A 26,198-nucleotide genomic window follows, 5' to 3' on the forward strand; every position below is an offset into this window, starting at 1 on the left:
TTTTTCCAAAAAGGTATGACATATTTGGTATTGTGAAAATTCTCACAGTCTCTAGAAAACAATGGTACAAAAATTTTTTAAATCCGAGTAAGTTTATTTTTATGGTGCACCCCCTAGAGCTAGTTAGGGTTTCAGCATATGGGTTAGGATCAGATTAAAGGGTTAGGGTTTCGAATAGTCGTTCAGTACCAGCTAGATAAGAGAACGGGTTGAAAAAGAGAACGGGTTGAAGAAGTCACGTGACAGTCGAGTGATTAATCATCATCCCTTTACATGGGGACCTCATGTTTTTCTGTTCATAAACAGAATGCGGCGGAATGTTTACTGGGCCGCGCTCAGCCTGTCATTCCGCCGAATCTCTATGTTTGTGAACATAATAGCCTGAGGTCCCCAGGTAACGGAATGTTTGTCACTGGTACGAGGAAGCCCGACACAATTCCGTAGAATTCCACCGTAATACATTTCGGTGGAGTTTCACGGAGCTGTGTTGGGCTTCTTGGATAGTACCACACGTATATAATGTATACACACGTATATAATGAATACACTACACTTTGGAAGTGTCGGACACTGGGCTTCCATACACAGCACAAATCCAGGGGATAATTCTTATTATTTAGAGGGCAATATTGCACCTTACAAATTCTAGTGTACAAATAAAACAAAGTTTAACCAATGTATGGATGAATAGCAATTCACAAAATTTACATAACATAGTAATATTCATGTTACTACACAGTGTAGCAATATATTTCGTTTTATTAACGGATCCAAAAAGCAAAACACTATAAGTATAAGCATAACGGTAGTCGTGGTGAAGTCTCAAAATTTGAGCTAGAATATCGCCCTTCCAAACTAGATGTGAAAGTTTTAAAAAATGTGTTTCCCAGTCCTGATATTAAGGGGTGAAGTTATGCAGCTTACATTCCTGTGTAACACGTGGTAGGTCGTTTAGAGGCACTTTATAACTCTACCTCCCACCCTTAACTTCAATTTATTTTAATTCTACGTTTTTAAACACATGCCCCGTCCCCAAGGTTTCGCCTCAAATATATCGTTAATCCACCGAAAGAGGCAAAAATCCCAGAATTTTTATTTTACAGACTAGAAAAATAAAGACAAAGAATTGCACAGCCTTCTCCCTCAATTCTTATCAAAATTGTAACATAGTGTTCCCTCATCATAACAACAACTTGCTTAATCACTGAAAATAACCCCCAGTTCTGTTAGAGAATTGCAGTAAAATTTAACCAACTGAACAAGCTATTAGCTAATTAGCTAATAACTTATGGAGTGGAAAACTAATGGTAAAACTTAAATCACTTGCTAGAGTGCTGCTACAATATACAATACAATACAACTTGCATGGTACGCAGTATGCATAGCACGCGAGTTGCAAGATATACAATTCGCATAAAATGAAAAAATTGCATAATATGCACGTTTTATGATAAGAAATATAGGGCTCCTCATTTCATAAACCTTGCTATCTGTTACACCTACTAAAGTTGAATTAAAAAACCAAAACATAAGATATGGGGCGGCAGTTGAATAGGTAACGAAAACATACTAGCAAAATAGTAGTAGTACAGTAGTACTAGTAGTACAGTAGTAGTACAGTAGCAAAAATAATTAAGTGTAGTACACTGTGTTAACTAAATGCCTTGCCTCACTGTTGAAACGGAGGACTATTAGTAGTAGTAGTAGTAGTAATGCTACTAATTACTACTAATTAGTTAGTAGTAGTAGTAGTAGTAGTAATGCTACTAATTACTACTAATTAGTTAGTGAAAGTCTCCCAAGAATGAGTGTTGAGTTATAAAGTTGATCAATGAAAATAAATTAGCGAACGAGCTAGCTGCAACTTAATTAGTTAATTAGCTAATTAATTATGACAACCTGCCCACTCCTCACAACATGAACTTTAAATTGCTTTCTGAACTTCCACTTACTTTACTAATCAATAGTAACTCACTTGTTACACTAGTAGTGTAACTATGGTAACTAATCAATAAGCCAATTAAATAAATAAGGTCCGCAGCTCCTTAACATTCTGGCAACAATTTCACTTTACACCATCATATATAATAGGCACAGTGCTCTTTCATCAACATAGTAACTTTAAGAAAAAGACCAAAATTAATTGTATACCAAAGAACGTTACTCTGGCACTTGTCAGGCACACAACGCTATGTTACTATGGCAACGGTCAAACGCCGCTGCTTACTGATCCCCTGATTGCGGCACTTCCTGGGAGATAATTAGTTAAATAGTTTGTGAAGGAGTAATTAGTTAAATAGTTTGTGAAGGAGTAATTGATTAGATAAATCTTCGATATGATTTCCTGATGAATCATGATTGAAATTAAAGTTTACGAGTAAGGCGTTTCTAAGAAAAGTAGAAAAATAATATAAAATAAGTTATAATAAAATGAACTCTTAGTACAGCATAATATAAAATAAGTTATGGACACGTTCATTTGAGTTTGAGGATATTGGTAAATATAAGTGACCCTATTAGAAGGCACAGTGTAGTTGACTTTGTCACACTATGAAATTACTTAATCCCTTGATGGTTAGGATAATCGTCTCATCCTCTAGGCTAACTTTGTCACATAAGGATATCTTAATCAGGTGATAAGATATCGCTTAAATACGGCCGGCACGGAAATGGTTACATTGTCACACTATAAACATGTGACGGAGTAAATATGGACCCCTTGCTGCCGTTTTTGACCAACATTTTTAGTGTCCAGTTGATTGGATGGGTACATATGACCATTACCTACATATTTTACGACTTTTTTCGTTAGATGGTGCATTCAGGTTTACTCTGTCACACATTAAAGAAAATATGTGATGAATGTTTAGGGCACCCTGATAAGCAATGCTGAGTAGTGTAAGTTTATTTGATAGCCTGGAAGTGCTGGGAATTGTTATTATATCACATAGTCGTAAGGAATTAAAACACAGAAGGCACAACCAAGTTTACTTTGTCACATAATCTTGATGATATCTGAACATGTGTGAAATTGAACAAATAATGATATACCAGCTTAAACCCCTTATATTACGTACTATGGATCAAACAACACTGATAGTACCATGCACCAGTCACATAAATCATTATCAGGTGGTAATATGTTAACAGTGTCACAATTAAACTACCGCTACATGGTCAAAAATAGGGTAATTTCGTCACAAAAAATTATTATAACTCTGTTAGCTCCTTGCTGGCAAAATAACTACTTTATCGAAATTTTGTTGATGATAAAGTTACATAGTATTCTAATAGAGGTATAGTTCTTCAAAATAGGGGCAAGACATGTTTACTTTGTCACATCAGTTATTATAAGAGTTAGGTAATCGTCATCAGATTAAAAGATATTTTTTCCGTAGTTTGGATCGATTAATACTTTAATATACCTGTAATAAAGCATCCTATGCCAATTTTAACACACTATCTTGATACTGTTGGGGCAGGGAAAGTTAATTTTGTCACATTTTAATATCTTTGACAAATTAATCTAAATTTTTAAAATTGAGCTCTTATGTTCTGGACAATATTCTTCCAATCGTTTCTGAAAGAATGTTGAATTCTAATAGAGTTATAGATCTTCAAAATAGGGGCAAGACATGTTTACTTTGTCACATCAGTTATTATAAGAGTTAGGTAATCATCATCACATTAACATATATATTTTTGTAGTTTGGATTGATTTATATAGGTAATAAAGCAGCCTATGCTAATTTTTACACACTATCTTGAAATTGTTGGGGCATGAAAAGTTAATTTTGTCACATTTTTGGTGACTTTGACAAATTTAACCTAAAATTGTTAAACTTAAGCTCTGATATTCTGGACAATATTCTAATAAAGGTATAGAATATAGATCTTCCAAATAGGGGCAAGACATGTTTACTTTGTCACATCAGTTATTATAAGAGTTATTATAAGAGACTATTTCATTCTATAATCATTGTTTTTAATCTATTTACGATTTCGTATAATTTTTTGTGACAATGTAAACATCAACTGATCTTAACTTGCATCAACTACATTGTCATCATATAAAATTTTCCCACCTTTCAAACCAAAATCAGATATAAATAATTCGCCCAAAATTTAAAATTTCATATATTGTGACAGAATTAACCTCATTTCCCAATAACCAAGTGCCTGTATTAGCTAACTATTCAAAACAATATATTTTAGGGCTATGATTGGTAGAGCAACCATCAAATAATGAGTTGAAAGGGTTTTTAGGACACCTCACAGTAGAATAGAGGTATGGTATCATGAGTGTGACAAAGTTACCCAAATATTGCCTTGTAACCGTTCGATCCGTGCCCATTAACCAATGTTGTATCATAATTGTTAGATTGACCTAATTTACTATATTTCAGACCAAGGAATGATAATTAGACAACTGCAGTTAACTAAGTCACACAAAATGTGACATTTGAAACATTATAGTGCCTAACAACAGTAGATTTTCTTTCTGAGCGGTGCATATGGGAGTATGAGTTACGTGGCTAATGTTCAGAACTTCTGAACGTGCTAAGTTAATAGATGTCAAAATTAAGCCACTATCGTCAAAAACGCTATTATTTTTGTTTACCAATATCCTCAAACTCAAATGAACGTGTCCTTATAATAAAATAAACTCTTACAGCAGTGGTACTATTTGTTCTCGGAGGCATTTTTTCGTTGACACGGTCCATCTGCTTAGCTCGCTCAAATCCACTTATAGCTGTAAAAGGAACACATTATGAAGGAGCAACTCAAATAGAAGGAGGAAATAAGAGGAACTATTTAGTTATTATTATTAATTCCAATTAAAATACAAGACACTCTACTTAAGATTTACCGTCTTCAATAGCGGATTTACCGCCCATCAGAACACCTTTAGGAATACTCCCAGTGGGAGTTAGTCCCTTTAAGTGGAGAACACTCTCACTTTCCTCCCTGAATTTAATAGATAATTAGCATTATACAATAATAAGATAAGTTCTGAAATAATTTATTTAATAATTCATTAAAGATAAACCAACTCTATTTAATAATTCAGGTAATACTTAATTCATTAAAGATAAACCAACTCGTTTTAACAATAAAACACCCGCGCTCCCACCTTAGAACGGTAAAGGCGTGTGCCATTTTCCCGATAGCCCGGATTTTGTTCTTGATGACCTCCCTCCTGGCCTCTTGCATTGCAGGCGTTATTACTGAAATAAAACAAGGTGTCAGCTGCGTGGTTTATGAAGGAGCAAGTGGTTTGAGCGTTAAAGCAGGTGCTACAGAAGAATACACACACACACACACACTCAAAGAAAAGAATTAGTGAGAGTGAAAGTAGCGGTAGTATGAAATATAATTGGTATTTTGCTGGTAAGATGAATGTGTAATGGCAATGTAATCAGTTCATATTGATTGGAGTGTAAATGTTGAAAAATGACTAACGTAAGTGGTCATGAATTGCACTACTAATCTTCCTAGAATGCGCGCTGGAAGTAGACAATCTTTCAGCTTCAGAGTCCGAGATAGGCAGTCTATCAACCACAGTCTCAGAGGTAGGCAGTTTATCAACCGCAGTGTGGCTGGAAGTTGGTTTATCTCGTGAGGACACACCTCCGTTAAACACACCTCTCAGGATATCCATATACCATTCCAGTTGCTCATCTTCTGAATGAGTGAGTGAGTGAGTGAGTGAGTGAGGGGAGGGGTGAGTGAGTAAGTGAGTGAGTGAGGGGAGGGAGGGAGGGAGGGATGATAGGGGTGAGTCATCTTCTGAATGAGTGAGTGAGGGGAGGGGTGAGTGATGGGGGAGGGAGGAGTGGGGTGATTGATGGGAGAGGGAGGGAGGGAGGGAGGAGTGGGGTGAGTGATGGGGGGAGGGAGGGAGGAGGGGTGAGTGATGAGGGAGGGAGGGAGGAGGGGTGAGTGATGGGGGAGGGAGGGAGGGAGGGAGGAGTGGGGTGATTGATGGGAGAGGGAGGGAGGGAGGGAGGGAGTGGGGTGAGTGATGGGGGGAGGGAGGGAGGAGGGGTGAGTGATGGGGGAGGGAGGGAGGGAGTGGGGTGAGTGATGGGGGGAGGGAGGGAGGAGGGGTGAGTGATGGGGGGAGGGAGGGAGGGAGGGAGGAGTGGGGTGATTGATGGGAGAGGGAGGGGGGGAGGGAGGGAGTGGGGTGAGTGATGGGGGGAGGGAGGGAGGAGGGGTGAGTGATGGGGGGGAGGGAGGAGTGGGGTGAGTGATGGGGGAGGGAGGAGAGGGTGAGTGATAGGGGAGGGAGGGAGGAGTGGGGTGAGTGATAGGGGAGGGAGGGAGGGAGGGGGTGAGTGATAGGGGAGGGAGGGAGGAGTGGGGTGAGTGATGGGGGAGGGAGGGAGGAGGGGTGAGTGATGAGGGAGGGAGGGAGGAGTGGGGTGAGTGATGGGGGAGGGAGGGAGGAGGAGTAACCGTGGTCTGTGGCCTGTGGGTGAGTATGCAAATTGATTTCATTGAATGTGATTTTTACCACTTGAATGATGATTATAAGATTAACATGTTAGTTTTACACACAAAGCACTATACTATATACACTACTAAGAGTTACGTTACACAGGGGGTAAAGATTTAGAAATGTGCTTTTTTTACTGCGGATCAGAACGGGGAGGCGATGCCGAGTATGCTATTTCCTGTTGCTCTCATCTTGCAACACTCAGTATTTAGAAATACTGCTAAAGTGCGACTGTCACACAATTGACAATGTGCTACTGTGACACAATGTGCTACTGTGACACACTGTGCTACTGTGACACAATGTGCTACTGCCACACAATGTGCTACTGTGACACAATGTGCTACTGTCACACAATAATTTTACCCACTGTGCTTATATAACACACGGACTCACTTTCTGTTGAGGTGAGAGATGGGGTCACATCTGAGACAAAGTATTTATTTGATCATGCATTCCTTACATTCCTTACGAAGGAGCAGAACATGCTACAAGCATGGTCTCTACCAGGTAATATAAATACAGTTCTCTATGATATACTACTACCGTCCCTTAATTTCAAGCTCTTCTATATTCTACAAGCACGTTGTCTTATATTTATGTATTAAGCGAGTTAAAATATGACAGATTAAGAGCTAGTGACTAGGATCGTCTAGTGACTAATAGGCTACAAGGGGTCATTGTTTCTTACCTTCTCCTTCTTCTTCACCCTCTCCATCTACTTCGTCATCAGGACAGATAGATAATATAGAAACCAACATTTCGGTAACTGAAACGAATATAACGCGGTTAGTATAAAGGCTGAGCAGTTGAACTGGTAGTTGTGTAACATGTGACTAGGTTGTGTCACACGTGACTAGGTTGTGTCACACGTGACTAGGTGGTGTAACACGTGACTAGGTGGTGTAACACGTGACTAGGTGGTGTAACACGTGACTAGGTGGTGTAACACGTGACTAGGTGGTGTAACATGTGACTAGGTGGTGTAACACGTGACTAGGTGGTGTAGCACGTGACTAGGTGATGTCACATGTGACTAGGTGGTGTAATCTATTCTTACAAAATGAGATATATTTAACATTCCGGCCCCGGTGCTCACTTGTCCACCTTATTTCCAGAGTCTAGTTGAGAGTGGGGACTAAAACAGGCGGTACCCAGTTATTGGACTTTAACAAGCAGAGCTACTAATAAGCGGTGTTCCGGTGACAGATTCCCAATTTTAGTAGTAAAATGAGGTATTTCAGTGATGTACTACTACTACTACTAGTGATGTAGTGACTATTACAATTCTAGCTTTAGGAATAATCACCGGAATGCCCACAATAAAGAATTTAATGATTCAATTTGGTTACATCAGTTTCCAAAGTAAGAAATATCCCTAAATCATAGTAGCTCTAACTGGTAACTACCATTAAGTAGAAATGTAAGACTAACCTTTCTCTCCGACGAAGGGAAGAGACCACGTGAACACGTCCATAAAGTTGGGGAGCCAATAGGGATGAGGAGAACAGTTGAACTGTCTGATGTTCATGACGTTGTTTTCATACTTCAAAACAGCCGCTGAAATAAGAAATACGATGAACATATGAAGTTCAGAGGATATTAAAGATACAAAATAAAAACAAGAAACTTAGCAAAATTAAACTCTAAAACAGATTAGCAGGCAGTGGCGCGTGCGCGGCTTTGCAAACTGGTGTACTAACTGCTACAATATGTACTTTCCGTACAAAGTTAAGTCCAAATTTTGAAAGCTTTTCGGTGCATTTCGGCCCATTCGGTGAGCGCGTTAAGCTTTCAATCTTAATGGATTTATCATCGATTTAGAGAACTGAAAACTGAATTACAGTTTGATTTCTAGAGGGGTTTAAAAATATCATATCATTACATGAGCAAGGGAGAACTTTAAACAGATCAAAGACACGATCGTGGCCAGCCGGCCACGCCAGTGTGCGAAAAGAGCAAGGAATAGTTGCGATTTTGTTATCCCTTGGAACACGCGTACGCCGATTATACGGTATCATATATTACATAACATTGCTGTAAGGTGTTACATGTTGCTACATATATGTTTCTTTATGTTAAAGTGACATACATACCCTCATTATATAGTCAAACCCATGTCGCCAAGCTGCGAATTTATTTGTGCGATACAAGTAGCTACAAGTAGAGCACAATTTTGGTTTTAAGTCTATCTTAGGGTAACAAATCAGATGACCTGCGGGCACTGATGAGCGATCAGTTAATTGGTCCACTTCTATCCAATGGCGCCTATCTCAAAATCATTGAAACCATAATAATGGGATTCCCATTAAGGAGCCTAAATACTGAACGGCACTCAGTACATTCCCCTGGAGTTTTATGCAAAATAATCGGGGCGGAATGTATTGTCCTAATAAGCAAGGATGTAAAATGTAAATTTCAGTAGGATTTATAGACGGGACATAGTTTAAACTCTAGTTCTTTGTTTTGTTTATTAATGCTGTCATTATCCTTGTTTTGTTATGTCATTTTCTTTAGTGTAAAGATGATATCACAGTAGTTAAACCAACTATACAATCATCAATATAATAAGTATCAAGTATCAAGACGTGTTATATAAAATAATTTTAAAAGTGGATTACAGTGTAATAAATAATTTGTGAGATACAATGTCAGTAATGAGGTGGATTGTCAGTTCACTTTTTATAATTATAATTAATTACAACGATAATTTCAAGACTTTAGCTTAGGAACGAATCAGGGCACTGAATAAGACAGGAAATTTCACGGTGGAAACATATTGTGGAATTAAACGCGTATCCAATCCCTATCCCTAATTCTAACCCATATCTAACTCTATCTCTAATTCCAATCCCTATCCCTAATTCCAACCCATCTCTAACTCTAATTCCAATTCCTATCCCTAATTCCAACCCATCTCTAACTCTATCTCTAATTCCAATTTCTATCCCTAATTCCAACCCATCTCTAACTCTATCTCTAATTCCAATCCCTATCCCTAATTCCAACCCGTCTCTAACTTTATCTCTAATTCCAATCCCTATCCCTAATTCTAACCCATCTCTAACTCTATCTCTAATTCCAATCCCTATCCCTAATTCCAACCCATCTCTAACTCTATCTCTTATTCCACTGGGCTATGTCGGGTTTCTTACACAATTAAAATTAAAGTTAACAAGCAACATTGGTTAAATGTTAGATACAGATTTAATAAGTTTACACGCATTTTCAAATGCACAACGCTAATTCCTTAATGTAACAACAGGTATGAACTTGTTAATAAAGTTTCATAGCTAGCTAAGTTCCAGCAATACAAATAGTTCACCGAGTGTAATGTAATTCACCGGGTGTAATGTAATTCACCGGGTGTAATGTAATTCACCGGGTGTAATGTAATTCACCGAGTGTAATGTAATTCACCGGGTGTAATGTAATTCACCGGGTGTAATGTAATTCACCGGGTGTAATGTAATTCACCGGGTGTAATGTAATTCACCGGGTGTAATGTAATTCACCGGGTGTAATGTAATTCACCGGGTGTAATGTAATTCACCGAGTGTAATGTTACACCAGTTGAAAGCTGGAAGTTTGACAATATAACACTTATTACAGTGTTACATTAGTGGTATATTAGTGGTATATCCTCACTGCTCCTCTCATTGTATAATATTCACGTTATAATTGATATTATGTATGATATGTATGATATGTATGATATGTATGATATGTATGATATGTATGATATGTATGATATGTATGATATGTACTATAATATAATAATATGTCTACATGACCGCACTATAATGATGTATGAGCCCTATGCTTATTGTGTGGCTAGAGTATATCATATTTGATTGTAGCTTTTCAATATGAAACTGCCACACAAAATATGCAAGAAACATTTTATTTCAAGCCTTACAATTTGTAAAATCTGTGTCCACCCTGAATAAATATGTCCTGATAAGTTGTACTAGAGAACATGAGCCCCAAAACTCCAAAAGGTAACTGACCCTCTCCCTTTCCCTCTCCCTCTCCCTCTCCCTCTCCCTCTCCCTCTCCCTCTCCCTCTCCCTCTCCCTCTCCCTCTCCCTCTCCCTCTCCCTCTCCCTCTCCCTCTCCCTCTCCCTCTCTTCTTACCTTTATTGTTATAAACGTCCAGGTAGTTTGGTGCGGAGAAGATAGTTATGAGGGAAGGAAATCCAGTAGCGTGGTTCTTCTTGTACATTCGATACCTGAAATAGTACAGTGTACATAGTGTCAGAGAAATAGTACACAGTGTCACAGAAATAGCACACAGTGTCACAGAAATAGCACACAGTGTCACAGAAATAGCACACAGTGTCACAGAAATAGTACACAGTGTCACAGAAATAGTACACAGTGTCACAGAAATAGTACACAGTGTCACAGAAATAGTACACAGTGTCACAGAAATAGTACACAGTGTCACAGAAATAGTACACAGTGTCACATAAATAGTACACAGTGTCACAGAAATAGCACACAGTGTCACAGAAATAGCACACGGTGTCACAGAAATAGTACACAGTGTCACAGAAATAGTACACAGTGTCACAGAAATAGCACACAGTGTCACAGAAATAGTACACAGTGTCACAGAAATAGCACACAGTGTCACAGAAATAGTACACAGTGTCACATAAATAGTACAGTGTCAAATAAATAGTACACAGTGTCACAGAAATAGTACACAGTGTCACAGAAATAGCACACAGTGTCACAGAAATAGTACACAGTGTCACAGAAATAGTACACAGTGTCACAGAAATAGTACACAGTGTCACAGAGTGACTACGCAGGGGGTTATATTCTGGAGAGGTTAAATAGGGGTAGTGAATAATGGAAATGAATAAGTGTGAAATGTTACACAGGTGTTGCTATACAACTACTGTGCAATGTGGAATTCCCGAAAACCTAGTTAAATACACAGTATCTAGGTAGTATATAATATGTATACACAAGTTGTAATATACTACATAGCAGTAAATACCACAACCCCCGGCCCCACAGCCCACACCTGTGTCACACTATTTTACATGTTTAGTGTTTACATGTGTCACACTATAAACCATTCACATTTTATTTCTGTGAGGATATGACTAATACATGTCAGCCAGTTTAAACCAGTAATATGTATCCCTTATACCCCCCCCCCCCCCCCCCCCAGTAATATTTATCCCTTATACCCCCCCCCCCCCCCAGTAATATTTATCCCTTATACCCCCCCCCCCAGTAATATTTATCCCTTATACCCCCCGGCCCCCCCCCCCCCAGTAATATTTATCCCTTATACCCCCCGGCCCCCCCCCCCCCCCCCAGTAATATTTATCCCTTATACCCCCCGGCCCCCCCAGTAATATTTATCCCTTATACCCCCCCCCAGGCCCCACCCCCCCCCCCCCCCCCCAGTAATATTTATCCCTTATACCCCCCGGCCCCCCCCCCAGTAATATTTATCCCTTATACCCCCCCCCCCCCCCCCAGGCCCCAGTAATATTTATCCCTTAAATACCCCCCCCCCTGTAATCCCTACGTAGCAAGCTTCTGAACTAGCTTCTAGTTTCTCTACAGCGTTTCTCCTTTTACAGGGATTAACGATAGAAACATGCGACCATTACCTAGCTATGTGATGATCTTATAGACGAAGCTACAATTACAAAAGTATTCTACTCAAGATTCATATTACTCAGATAGGGAAGTAAGAAAGGAGCAATATTATAAAGGAGCAATATTATTATTGTGAAATGTACACTGATTAGTAAACACTTTGTAAGCCGTGATCAATTGAGATGAATTTTGGGTAATATTGTGTAATATGAAGTTAGTATATTAGTGATTATAATAAGGTGGTCGTGGTGTCTAGTATGTTACCGTAGTATTTTGGGGCATATATTAGTATACGACATTTATTGCAGAGTTACTATGTTGTGGCTATCGACAGGTTAGTTCGGGATTGTTTAGAGATTGCTAACAGGGAGTGGGAGATTGTTTAAACTATCTGGGGGCGAGAGAGAGAGAGGGAGTTAACTTTTTGGGAGGGAGGAGTGACAGTTTACCCGATCGACAGGTGGGTCAATTTGATGCCGGACAGGTTCGGGAGCCAAATTAGGAGTTTTGTTGAGTAGTATTTGAGGCAATATGAATCGGAGTAATTAGGAGTTTTTATCGTGCAATATTTGAGGCAATATGAATTGGAGTAATTAGGAGTTTTATCGTGCAATATTTGAGGCAATATGAATCGGAGTAATTAGGAGTTTTTATCGTGCAATATTTGAGGCAATATGAATCGGAGTAATGAGGAGTTTTGTTGGGCAATTATTCGATTATTCGTTGTTCAGTTTCGTACCTTTTTTACCATTATTATCCATCTCGTTTCCATTGTCCAAGCCCTTAATTAAGTAATAATAAACTTGGAACCGGGAATCAAGTGTCCACTGCTTACACTTTGCCAACGTAAAACCCGAATTTAAAATAAATGGCGGTTTGCGGGTTTGTATATTAGAAATTCCGGAAAATTCCCCAACAATGCAATAATGGGGAGTGGTACCATGTAACCGCAGGGAGACCCCCACCCCCCATTTTAAAATTTAAACATTTTTATGACATTTAAACATTTTATAATAAAATGGATTCTATAAAGAGAATGTCAATAACTAGACATGACAGACTACAGGCTAGGGGGGGGGGGGGGGGGTACACTACAAATCAAACACAACAAGGGCTGGTAATTGAATGAAGGACGGTGTAGTTAAATGGAAAAAGAAAAAAGAAGGGGGTAGAGAAGTACAGGTGTTACCATGGTTACCAGGTGTTACCATGGTTACCAGGTGTTACCATGGTTACCAGATGTTACCATGGTTACCATGGTTACCAGGTGTTACCATGGTTAACACGTGTTACCATGGTTACCAGGTGTTACCATGGTTACCAGGTGTTACCATGGTTACCAGGTGTTACCATGGTTACAAGGTGTTACCATGGTTACCAGGTGTTACCATGGTTACCAGGTGTTACCATGGTTACCAGGTGTTACCATGGTTACCATGTGTTACCATGGTTACCAGGTGTTACCATGGTTACTAGGGTTACCAGGTGTTACCATGGTTACCAGGTGTTACCATGGTTACCAGGTGTTATCATGGTTACCAAATGTTACCATGGTTACCAGGTGTTACCATGGTTACCAGGTGTTACCATGGTTACCAGGTGTTACCATCGTTACCAGATGTTAATACTATGTGATAAAACTGACCCTGCATCCTGAGCCTCGTGCGCTCTGATAATTGACAGTAGATTATTTCTTTGTAGGAACTCACAGCACGCGTGAAAACTGAAATATTAGTTTCATATAATGTATATTATATATATATTTATAAAGGAGCATTAACATAATATACTCACTATTATATATATATATACAGGGTGGCCCATAAGTGACTACCCACACGCAACCTCTTTATAACTCACGTAATTCGTCTCCAAATTGCATTAAAATTTCAGAGATTATAGATATGGGTCAAACTTAGATTTCCTGAAAGTTTCGTAAGCCACGCCCAATTACAGTGGGCGTGGCGTGACACTCCCTCTTTTTCACTATTGTCTTCATAAAATGAGAACGCTTTAAGCTAAGAACTCAAACTTTTTTGCACACATTTGGCTTGATAATTGAAAACTTTTCCCAAAGTTTCAAGTTCATTGGTTAAAATATGGCTGAGTTATGACCATTTTAAAATCCATCGGATATGTGATCCGAGCACTCAGTCAGTGATATTTGCACTCAATTAGTGATCTCGTCACCCAATCTGATCAAGAGTAAGGCGTTAGCGTGTATTAATGAGGTTCATTAGGCTTTGATTGGATACCGATGATGACTTTGCTAGAAAGGAAAACACAAATTTTTAGGATAAATCAAAGTATGGATCCACATTCTGCTTCGACAGGAATGTGTTGGCGAAATCCATCCTCGATTGGAAATCACGTTCCAAAAGTTTGTGTTTCTTTGTGATTCGGTAGGCCCGGTTAGAAAGGTCTTGCTTTAGGATTCGCTGAAGGGTTGTTCTGCTGATGTCTAAGGCAGGAGCTCGTTTCCGGGTGCCAATCTTAGGTGTGTCCATCACGTCACCAACAACCATCGTGATGTTTTCTACAGTCCTCGAAGTTCGTCTTCTGCCGACTCTTCGTCGATCGTGTGCAGAAAACGTAAACTTGATCTTGTGATGAATGTCAAAGCAGCTTTTCCGGCAAGGGGGTGGTCGGTTGAATTTCATCTGAAATTGTCGTTTAATCTGAGGGTAGAACACCCCATTTTCTTTCTTCAGGTAGACGAACAATCGTTGTTCTGCAGTAAAGGGAGGATAGTGAACCATTTTCGATGATTCAATGGATGGTTCATTCCTTTTTATTGATTGTAAGGAACCTGTGACTAGCAGGGCTAACAAGCCCTGAAATGGTGACACCACCATAAATTCGTGTGATAGCGTTTTAGGTGCTGTCAGCTGTATAGGCCGGCCCACATGCAACGAATCGAGCGGTGCATGTGAGCCAAACAGGCCATTAACCAAGTGACGAGATCACTGACTGAGTGCTCGGATCACGTATCCGATGAGTTTTGAAATGGTCATAACTTAGCCATATTTTAACCAATGAACTTGAAACTTTGGGAAAAGTTTTCAATTATCAAGCCAAATGTGTGCAAAAAAGTTTGAGTTCTTAGCTTAAAGCGTTCTCATTTTATGAAGACAATAGTGAAAAAGAGGGAGTGTCACGCCACGCCCACTGTAATTGGGCGTGGCTTACGAAACTTTCAGGAAATCTAAGTTTGACCCATATCTATAATCTCTGAAATTTTGGTGCAATTTGGAGACGAATTACGTGAGTTATTAAGAGGTTGCGTGTGGGTAGTCACTTATGGGCCACCCTGTATATATATATATATATATAGTAGTATATTATATACTCACTATTTTATTGTTCATTACTGCGAGAAGATCATCTCTCACATACAAACTAATTACCACAAATATATTACATTCACTGAGATCACTATGTAATAAGGGCGCTTGAAACTGGTTGGAGGGGGTTAGCAGCAAACCTGCGTTTTATTTGTTAATGTTCTAACAGTGTGCTGACCTGAAAAAGAAAGAGCACCCCCTCACTGAGTTGTGAGAGAAGTGGTCGTTGTTGCCCTCGTTACCAAACTCCTCTATAGGATCCGCCCACAGCAGATCACACATGGGACCGTATGCGGGAGGCTCTTTAAATCTGTCCAACTGAAAGATGTAGTTATATTTTAAACGTGTATAATATATGATAAAAATGCAAAAATAAATTAGCCAGTTACTTTCAGTAATATCACTTTGATAAACCTAACAATGTAACACTGCGTATTGAACAGAGAGGGGGGGGGCAATATAACAGTGCGTATTGAACAGTGAGCTAATTTTCCGCTAAAGGTCAAATGGCCGGCCACAATTCCTCACAATTTGAACAATAATTCTACGTATTATTATTATTTCCGTAACATTATGTGGGGTCCTAATTGGAACTGCTCCTTTATAAATATGATGGTAACCATGTCAACAGGTAGGTACGTGTCTAAATATAAACAGTATTATGTACTGTTAGTGGTTATAATAGATTGAGTAAATTAAACAAAACAAGTTTATTCCGTTAGATTTGACTCTAACTACATAGTTTACCACTATATACAGTACACTGAGTTATATTAAACACTAGAATCTAGTGACTAGATGACACGTGTAAAATGTAAATATGACGTGTTAACTGTTATCCCATATTAATCAAAAGTTTTACCAACTATACTTCTGTATACTTCAGTGATTGGGCTGATGACTCCAGTGAAAGGGCTGGTGACTCTAGTGAAAGTGCTGGTGACGATGAGAAAGACCATAAACCAGGGATTCCTTCGGGAGCATGTAAGATTATATCCAAAGTTTGTTCGCCAATGGGGTGTGTCTGGGTGTCAAAGATCTTCAAGGTGGGTGCTACATGTGATGAACTCTAGAAGGATGGGGTGGTAATACTCGGTCTGGCCGTCTGGAAGCCCATAGAATTCCAGTTCAGAAACCGAGTAAGGAGGTGCGGCTACTGATGAGAAGCCTCCTTAAAGTTTATTTGGGTTAGAAACGACATCTGGGTCCCTACCCTCGCACAAGATTATTCTCAATTTTCTTGTTGTGTTCCACAACTATACTTCTGTATACTTCAGTGATTGGGCTGATGACTCCAGTGAAAGGGCTGGTGACTCTAGTGAAAGTGCTGGTGACGATGAGAAAGACCATAAACCAGGGATTCCTTCGGGAGCATGTAAGATTATATCCAAAGTTTGTTCGCCAATGGGGTGTGTCTGGGTGTCAAAGATCTTCAAGGTGGGTGCTCGGGTGATGAACTCTAGAAGGATGGGGTGGTAATACTCGGTCTGGCCGTCTGGAAGCCCATAGAATTCCAGTTCAGAAACCGAGTAAGGAGGTGCGGCTACTGATGAGAAGCCTCCTTAAAGTTTATTTGGGTTAGAAACGACATCTGGGTCCCTACCCTCGCACAAGATTATTCTCAATTTTCTTGTTGTGTTCCACAACTAAACTTCTGTATACTTCAGTGATTGGGCTGATGACTCCAGTGAAAGGGCTGGTGACTCTAGTGAAAGTGCTGGTGACGATGAGAAAGACCATAAACCAGGGATTCCTTCGGGAGCATGTAAGATTATATCCAAAGTTTGTTCGCCAATGGGGTGTGTCTGGGTGTCAAAGATCTTCAAGGTGGGTGCTACATGTGATGAACTCTAGAAGGATGGGGTGGTAATACTCGGTCTGGCCGTCTGGAAGCCCATAGAATTCCAGTTCAGAAACCGAGTAAGGAGGTGCGGCTACTGATGAGAAGCCTCCTTAAAGTTTATTTGGGTTAGAAACGACATCTGGGTCCCTACCCTCGCACAAGATTATTCTCAATTTTCTTGTTGTGTTCCACAACTATTAATCAAAAGTTTTACAATTTACCATGTACCACACAATTTAACACAATGTACCACACAATGTACCACAATGTAACACACAATGTAACACACAATGTAACACACAATGTAACACACAATGTACCACAATCTTATAATCAGCCGGGTCATGACCAAATCTCCGGCCCCACTTAAAACATGTTGTTTCGATATTTAAGATACGATTTGAGCTATCTTGTTATTCGAGCTACATTGTTATTAGCCTGTACTGACTACTGACACTGTTAAAATAGTGTGAAGGCTGCTTGGATTGCTGCAGACTATCATCAGGTTACAATAAGAGTGAATATCTTGCAAGAACGAGCAATTAGTCAATTAGTTAATTAGTTAAATGTTAGTCGTACAGCTTGCAAAGAAATTGCTCACATTCGCCACTGCAACTGGATAAAACGTTTGAGGAGCCGGGAAAGGCCGTGCAGGATGAGGAATTACCATGGTTACCAGGTGCAGGATTAGGAAGGCGGTAAAAATGTGGTGATATTTGGCCGGCCTAAGATCACTGCAACACTGAGTCAAGTTTTTAAAGCAATTGGCGGACGTTCGCAAGAAAACTGAGACACAACTGCGAGCTCTGTCAATAGGTAGTTTCTGTCATGACGTCACTGTTTCCTTTCTAAAACCATCAGACTGGAAGTACAGATTGTTCCCCGGATTATTTAGGCATTTTATGATCTGCAGTGTTTATTTATTGAAAAAAAAAACAACATATTTCTCTAACACCGGTACACATACAAATGTGATGAAATCTAAAACATTGGATGTGATTATAGTTTTATAAGTTTTACTGCCAAGGTATTATAAGACTATTGCATATATAATCAGTGCGTAATCGCTCCTTTCATCTAGAGTCTGAATCTCAGGTATCATTGCTTCATTGTTCTAATATTCTAATACCGTCTACAGACGGAATCTCATGTCTTACCTTTCTAATATCATCTAGAGTCTGAATCTCTGGAGATAATCCACCGTGGACACAAAGGAACTGACCATTCATAATGGCAGCTAGAGGTAGATAGTCAAAAGAAGTCATACAAGCTTCATACACATCCTCAGTGTACTTTATCTTACCTGAAAAGAGATTATCAAGTGATGAGATGAATAGTTTAATGAATAAGCCAATAATCGTTGTTAACATTTTATCTGGTTACCAAGTACTTTATAAGAGCTTAAATGGCTGAAGTGAGTATGTAATGTTTTATTGTCTGCAAGTTGACCGAGCGTGTGAGATGTGCAAGCCTTCTGAGAGACTGGGGATTTGTGCAGATCAAATAGTTGTAGTTCCTAACACTGATACAAAATATTGCTTCTTACTGCTACTAATATTGCTTCTTGTACAATCATATTGTTGACATATTTCAATTTAAATTATGTAATATTGTATCATATCATATCAATCTAAATTATATGCAAATCTTTCCTTGAAGCATTAATAAAATCATCATTAAAGCGAATATAATTGTGGGAGAATGTTGAAGTGAACTGATGATCTAACTGCACGCTTTCCATGTGCAACTACTGAACAAAGAATCAAAGAAACCGCTCTGTACTGTAAATACGTAATATGAAGGAGCAGTTAATTGTTATATTATAATGGGTATAATGAATAATGCATTATTTATTACAATAAAGCTGTCATATTCAGTTGACTCAAAACATTGAGTATCATTATAATGATACTCAATGTTTTGAGTCAGCTGAATATGGCAGCTTTATTGTAATAAAACCAGGATCTTAGAATGAGATGAGTGGTTTTATATGTTATTTAAGTTACAAGTATTATTATTTAAGTTACAAGTATAAGGGAACATATAATAGCTGTGTTGACCACTGATAGATTGAAATAGTTGTTATTAATACATTTAAATTATCTATTACATATTTAAAACGTGTTGAAATAACCCCGAAAAGTGACCAAAACAAGTGAACTAAAAATGAGCTGTCAAAAATTGCTCGAAAAGGGAGTTGAAGACTCGTGATTTTTAACAAGGTTGTAGAAAAAAAGAAATTCGGTCTGCTTTTCAATTATGCCTTTCATCTTTATTCATCAGCGTCGAAAGAGGCTTTATATAAGACCATTGCACTTATATTCTAGGTTAAAGGTCTAGTATACTAAATTTTAGTTTGAAGGTTAGGTGTACTTACATTCTAGTTTGAAGGTTAGGTGTACTTACATTCTAGTTTGAAGGTCTAGTATAATACATTTTAGTTTGAAGGTTAGGTGTACTTACATTTTAGTTTGAAGGTTAGGTGTACTTACATTCTAGTTTGAAGGTCTAGTATAATAAATTGTAGTTTGAAGGTTAGGTGTACTTACATTTTAGTTTGAATGTTAGGTGTACTTACATTCTAGTTTGAAGGTCTAGTATAATAAATTTTAGTTTGAAGGTTAGGTGTACTTACATTTTAGTTTGAAGGTCTAGTATAATAAATTTTAGTTTGAAGGTTAGGTGTACTTACATTTTAGTTTGAAGGTCTAGTATAATAAATTTTAGTTTGAAGGTTAGGTGTACTTACATTCTAGTTTGAAGGTTAGGTGTACTTACATTCTAGTTTGAAGGTTAGGTGTACTTACATTCTAGTTTGAAGGTCTAGTATAATAAATTGTAGTTTGAAGGTTAGGTGTACTTACATTTTAGTTTGAAGGTTAGGTGTACTTACATTCTAGTTTGAAGGTCTAGTATAATAAATTTTAGTTTGAAGGTTAGGTGTACTTACATTTTAGTTTGAAGGTCTAGTATAATAAATTTTAGTTTGAAGGTTAGGTGTACTTACATTTTAGTTTGAAGGTCTAGTATAATAAATTTTAGTTTGAAGGTTAGGTGTACTTACATTTTAGTTTGAAGGTCTAGTGGGGGGGGTGTCATGTCCGTCTATGTCCGTCTATGTCCTGTCCTTTTTGGATTCTATGAGACAACGGACGTGTTTTTTGGGACATTGGCGGACACGGACGGACATTGGCGGACTCGGACGGACATTGGCGGACCCGGACGGACATTGGCGGACTTGGACGGACATTGGTGGACATTAGCGGACAAACATTTTGAGGACTGAAGAGTACTGAAGAGTACTGAGGAGGATGGCCGAGGAGGATGGCTGAGGAGGATGGCTGAGGAGGATGACTGAAGAGGATGACTGAGGAGGATGACTGAGAGGGAGGAGAAGGATCAGGAAGACCCAGGAGGAGGAGGAGGAGGAGGACCCAGAAGGAGGACCTAGGAGGAGGAGGAGGAGAACTGAGGAGGATGACTCAGGAGGAGGAGGACTCAGGAGGAGGACTGAGGAGGACTGAGAAGGAGGAGGACTGAGGAGGATGGCTGAGGAGGATGGCTGAGGAGGATGACTGAGAGGGAGGAGGAGGAGGAAGAGGAGGAAGAGGACTGAGGAGGAGGAGGAGAAGGACTGAGGAGGAGAAGGAGGACCCAGGAGGAGGAAGACCCAGGAGGAGGAGGACCCAGGAGGAGGAGGACCCAGTAGGAGGACCCAGGAAAAGGCCCCAGAAGGAGGAGGAGGACTGGGGAGGAGGAGAACTGTTGAGGACTGATGAGGAGGACTGAGGACGAGGAGGAAGAGTAGGAGGAGGACTGAGGAGTAGGAGGAGGACTGAGGAGGGGAGGAGGAAGAGGACTGGGGAGGATCAGGAAGACCCAGGAGGACCCAGGAGTAGGAGGAGGACTGAGGAGGACTGAGGAGGAGGACTGACGATGACTGAGAAGGAGGAGGACTGAGGAGTACTGAGGAGGATGGCTGAGGAGGATGGCTGGGGAGGATGGCTGAGGAGGATGACTGAGGAGGATGACTGAGAGGGAGGAGGAGGAGGAGGACTCAGGAGGAGGACTCAGGAGGAAGAGGAGGAGGACTCAGGAGGAGGACTTAGGAGAAATGAGAAGGAGGACTGAGGAGAACTGAGGAGGAGGAGGAGGAGGAGGACTGAATAGGAGGAGGAGAAGGAGGGGACTGGGAGAGGACTGGGGAGGAGGAGGACTGATGAGAAGGATGAGGAGGAGGACCCAGGAGGAGGAGGACTGAGGACCGAGGAGGAAGAGGAGGAGGATGAAGAGGAGGAGGACCCAGGAGGAGGAAGACTGAGGAGGAGGACTGAGGAGGACTGAGGAGGATGGCTGAGGAGGATGACTGAGAGGGAAGAGGAGGAGGAGGAGGAGGAGGACTCAGGAGGAGGAGGAGGAGGACTGAGGAGGACTGAGAAGGAGGAGGACTGAGGAGGAGGAGGAGGAGGAGGACTGAATAGGAGGAGGAGGAGGGGGACTGGGGGAGGACTAAGGAGGAGGATGGAGGACTGAGGAGAAGGATGAGGAGGAGGACTGAGGAGGACTGAGGACTGAGGAGGAAGAGGAGGAGGATGAAGAGGAGGAGGAGGACCCAGGAGGAGGACCCAGGAGGAGGACTCAGGAGGAGGAGGAGGACTGGGGAGGAGGAGGACTGTTGAGGACTGATGAGGTGGACTGAGAACGAGGAGGAGGAGTAGGAGGAGGACTGAGGAGGGGAGGAGGAAGAGGACTGAGGAAGATCAGGAAGACCCAGGGGGGAGGAGGAGGAAGAGTAGGAGGAGGAAGCATCTAAATGTTATTTCCATTTTTGTCCGTTTTTGTCCATTTTTGTCCGCTCTATTTTTTGTCCGTTTTGAAAATATAGGGTACCGAACGGACAAAAAAACATGATCCCCCTATAACAGCAAAAATTGAACATTTTATTTAGCAATTTAGGTGTCCATTAATGTCCGCCTATGTCCGCCTATGTCCGTCTATGTCCGCCTATGTCCGCCTATGTCCGTCTATGTCCGCCTATGTCCGCCTATGTCCGCCTATGTCCGCCTATGTCCTGTCCTTTTTGGATTCTATGAGACAAGCGGACATAGACGGACGTGACACCCCCCCCCCCCCTCTAGTATACTAAATTTAAGTTTGAAGGTTAGGTGTACTTACATTCTAGTTTGAAGGTTAGGTGTACTTACATTCTAGTTTGAAGGTTAGGTGTACTTACATTCTAGTTTGAAGGTAAAGTACTCTGTTAGATGTCTACACTCGTGGTTTCCACGTAATAAGAACAGTGTGTTTGTGTGCTTTATCTTCAGGGCCCACAGGTACAATACGCACTGAAAGAGAATTGTGTGTTAATGTGTGTTATTAATCATAGGGGCAGCTGGAGGGGGGGTTCAGGATCCCCCACTGTATTATCAAGGGGGGGGGGGGGTATACCTCACTGTATTGTCACGGGGGGGGGGGGGGGGGGGTATACCTCACTGTATTATCACGGGGGGGGGGGGGGGGGGGGGGGGGGGGGGGGGGGCGGGGGGTTCAGGATCCCTCACTGTATTATCACGGGGGGGTATACCTCACTGTATTATCACGGGGGGTATACCCCACTGTATTATCACGGGGGGGGGGGGGGGGGGTTGGTATACCTCACTGTATTATCACGGGGGGGTATACCCCACTGTATTATCACGGGGGGGGGGGGTATACCCCACTGTTTTATCACGGGGGGTATACCCCACTGTATTATCACGGGGGGGGGGGGGGGGGGGGTATACCTCACTGTATTATCACGGGGGGGGGGGGGCGGGGGGTTCAGGATCCCTCACTGTATTATCACGGGGGGGTATACCTCACTGTATTATCACGGGGGGGTATACCCCACTGTATTATCACGGGGGGGGTATACCTCACTGTATTATCACGGGGGGGTATACCCCACTGTATTATCACGGGGGGGGGTATACCCCACTGTATTATCACGGGGGGGTATACCTCACTGTATTATCACGGGGGGGGGGTATACCTCACTGTATATGTATTAAGCAGCTGGTGGAGGGGTTCAGGATCCCCACTGTATTATTACGGATAATAGTGAACAGAGAATATTCCACATTATGTGGGGTAATGATTGGCCACATCAATATTATAATTATATATATTAAGGGTAGTATTACTTATTCATTACTCAGTGTATTGTGAACCATTAGCCACACACTTGTCGTGTTATTGTGTCCTGTGTGTAGTTATTTATAATATTGTGTGTCCTCCTGTTACCTCACCTCAATAGAGAAGTAGCCCCTGTCTACATAGTCGCCGAGGAACAAATATCTGGTTGTGTCCGGAGATCCTCCAACTTCGAACAATTTCATCAGATCGTAGAACTGTCCGTGTATATCACCGCACACTGAAACATTAGTGTTACTATGGTAACATGTTACACACTGAAACATTAGTAACATGTTTTATACAACTCACTGTACCTACATTGGTAACATGTTTTATACAACTCACTGCACCTATGGAACGATACACAAGACAAATTGTTACTATGGTAACATGTTACACAAATTGTTACTATGGTAACATGTTACACTATGGTAACGAGACACAAGACAAATTGTTACTATGGTAACATGTTACACAAATTGTTACTATGGTAACATTTTACACTATGGTAAAATATTAAACTAGATACAGCATGGTAACATGGTTACAAGAATCGAGATACACAACTTGGTTCACAATATAATACTATATTAACCTGTTACAGGTGCTTCTACATTAATCATAGTTTTTTCCTTATGCAGAATATCAGCACCGTCATTAATGATACGTAGTGCACATTCTTCTGTTAACCTGATGGAAAGTGCCGTTAATGATAACAAGTGCCCACTCTCTGATCAAACAAGCATTTCAATAAATAATCTCTAAAAATATCTTATAAGTTAAGTTGTTATTACTGGGTACAAACAATATTGAGGTGTATCATCACAATGAAATGTGTTTTAACTTACTTTCCCTCAGCACAGAAATGCGCTTTTAATACATCCATTTTAGGAATTCCATCCTCGTCGAATACCTGCTCTATTCTTAGTAACTCTGTTGGAGGGTATGGAACCGCTGAAAGAGAGACCATGTAACATTTAAATATATCATCAACATAAATGGAAAACAAACTGGTATAATTAACACAATGATCAACCATTCATTTCATTTGTACTTCAAAAAAGTATGTGATAATATCCATTTCCATTGCATTCGGTCTCTAATATTCGTTTTTCATATAAGTAACAATGCATTTAGTTTAGCAAATTATAAATAAATAAAATAAATAAATTCTAACATTAATTACACACTTCCACATTGAAATATACCCAACGAAGATGTACATGTAAGTCATTCAAGCGAGACTTAGTGTTGAAATATCAAGATTATGGACTTCATTATCAGTTCAGATTTTATGGACAAATATTTGTATAAAGTTACCAAAATTATGCACTTTCACATCAGCTCAGACATTATTATAATAAATAAGATTATATTATAATAAATTAAACATATGTTTAAACTTACTGCTAACAACCCTTTCAGTTGTAGGCAACTGTTTGTATTCCTCCTCCATGTTGGGAAGCAAAAGGAGGTGTGAGGTTGGAAATCAGATCTTCTAAGTCAATAGCTATTCATCTCACTAACAACATATTCTGCATCAATCAAAGTTGTTACATTTTTGAAAACAACAATATTCATTATATATACCCTATTTTTTAGGGGGGGGGGGGGGGGTCTTCATTAAAATTCTCTCGAAAATTGACAAAAAACGAGGTCCAAGATTTTCAAAATCGAATTAAAAATCTCTAAGGCTTATCTCAAAATTCTGGGTCTAGAGTTCTCTTCTAACTGATCCTAAGAACATGTCCTGAAAGTTTGAGGGTGCTTGCTCAAAAAATGTAGGAGAAGATAGATTTTTGGACCCGATCTTCAGGACGTGCGATTGAAATTTGCTCACGCAATGATTTGACAAATTCCTCGAACCAGTGATAGTAGTAAGTCATATAAGAAAGAATTATTTCAATTGGGCACTCAGTGACTGAGCTATTAGGCTAACGTATGCCCACTGACTTTTGGCCCACCCTGTATGATATTAAAATATTATGATGAATTGGAGTAATAAAGTTATTTCAAACAGTATGTATAATATATATATATACAATAAATTAAATTAAGTGATGCAATTGGCAGAGCACAATCGCAAATCCTGAGCAATAGATATTAGATATCATCTATTCCTCGTAGATCTTCTCCTCAGGTGTCCGGTTGAAGGAGAGATTGGATATATCGGATATATTGGAGTAATAAAGTGAACATCACTGTGTTTTAAAATTAAAATTATAATTAGCAGTGTTTAATCTGAACATCTTAGAAATTGACCTACACCTGAGGTGTGGACTGGAAACTTATGCTTCTGCAAGCATAAAATCTCAATAAATGGTATCATGGGGGTGCCAAATTGTCATTTGAATATGGAAAATTTTTTGAAAAACCTAAGGTATTAGCAAAATTGCTCGTTCAACTAAAGAAACACATGGTTTTAAAATTTTTATCAGTGAATCCCCTAGTTTACCTTTCTATTTGCTTAGGGGAGGGGGCACCACTGTGTACGAAATGGTTCAGACTAATAAAAGGGTCGATATCGAGTTTGGAGAACAGAGGGAGCCAGCTGGGAATGGATGGATTGACAAGGAAAAAAAGAAAGGCTGCCAGTAATTGTATGACTATTTCCATTATTGAGACGTTTTTAATATTTAATTTAAGAGGGTTTTTAAAATTTTTATAGGACTGGTTCACAGTGTGAACAGATTCCAGATTTATATAA

General features: G+C 40.0%; 1 protein-coding gene across 3 annotated transcripts; it reads right to left on the reverse strand.

The window, feature by feature from the left end:
- Positions 1-667: 667 nt before the first annotated feature.
- On the reverse strand, positions 668-25,028 carry LOC134824195 (serine/threonine-protein phosphatase 2B catalytic subunit beta isoform-like). Of its 3 annotated transcripts, none has more exons than XM_063835964.1 (16): positions 24,899-25,028; positions 24,340-24,445; positions 24,087-24,181; positions 23,605-23,729; positions 22,551-22,662; positions 18,475-18,620; positions 15,653-15,792; positions 13,776-13,853; positions 10,640-10,734; positions 7,937-8,062; positions 7,194-7,271; positions 5,464-5,685; positions 5,135-5,228; positions 4,871-4,968; positions 4,674-4,753; positions 668-2,250 (listed from the first exon to the last, which is right to left on the reverse strand). In XM_063835964.1, exons 1-16 carry the CDS (start codon positions 24,945-24,947, stop codon positions 2,224-2,226), a joined length of 1,671 nt encoding a protein of 556 aa, XP_063692034.1. In that variant the 5' UTR covers positions 24,948-25,028; the 3' UTR covers positions 668-2,223. The 3 variants fall into 3 exon arrangements, with proteins under 3 accessions (XP_063692034.1, XP_063692036.1, XP_063692037.1); XM_063835966.1 differs by lacking the exon at positions 5,464-5,685 and adding an exon at positions 6,899-6,928; XM_063835967.1 differs by lacking the exon at positions 5,464-5,685.
- Between the last annotated feature and the right edge of the window lie 1,170 nt (positions 25,029-26,198).

Source organism: Bolinopsis microptera, chromosome 12, assembly GCF_026151205.1.
Source record: "Bolinopsis microptera isolate Bmic1 chromosome 12, MBARI_Bmic_1.0, whole genome shotgun sequence".
NCBI classification, from domain to species: Eukaryota; Metazoa; Ctenophora; class Tentaculata; order Lobata; family Bolinopsidae; genus Bolinopsis; species Bolinopsis microptera.

Excerpts from the sequence above, each read along its gene's own strand:
- LOC134824195 (XM_063835964.1), bottom strand. The coding sequence starts at position 24,947 with ATGGAGGAGGAATACAAACAGTTGCCTACAACTGAAAGGGTTGTTAGC. Across the intron at positions 24,446-24,898 it reads AACTGAAAGGGTTGTTAGCA|CGGTTCCATACCCTCCAACA; the intron begins GTAAGTTTAAAC and ends TCTCTCTTTCAG. Across the intron at positions 10,735-13,775 it reads CACGAGGCTCAGGATGCAGG|GTATCGAATGTACAAGAAGA; the intron begins GTCAGTTTTATC and ends GTACTATTTCAG.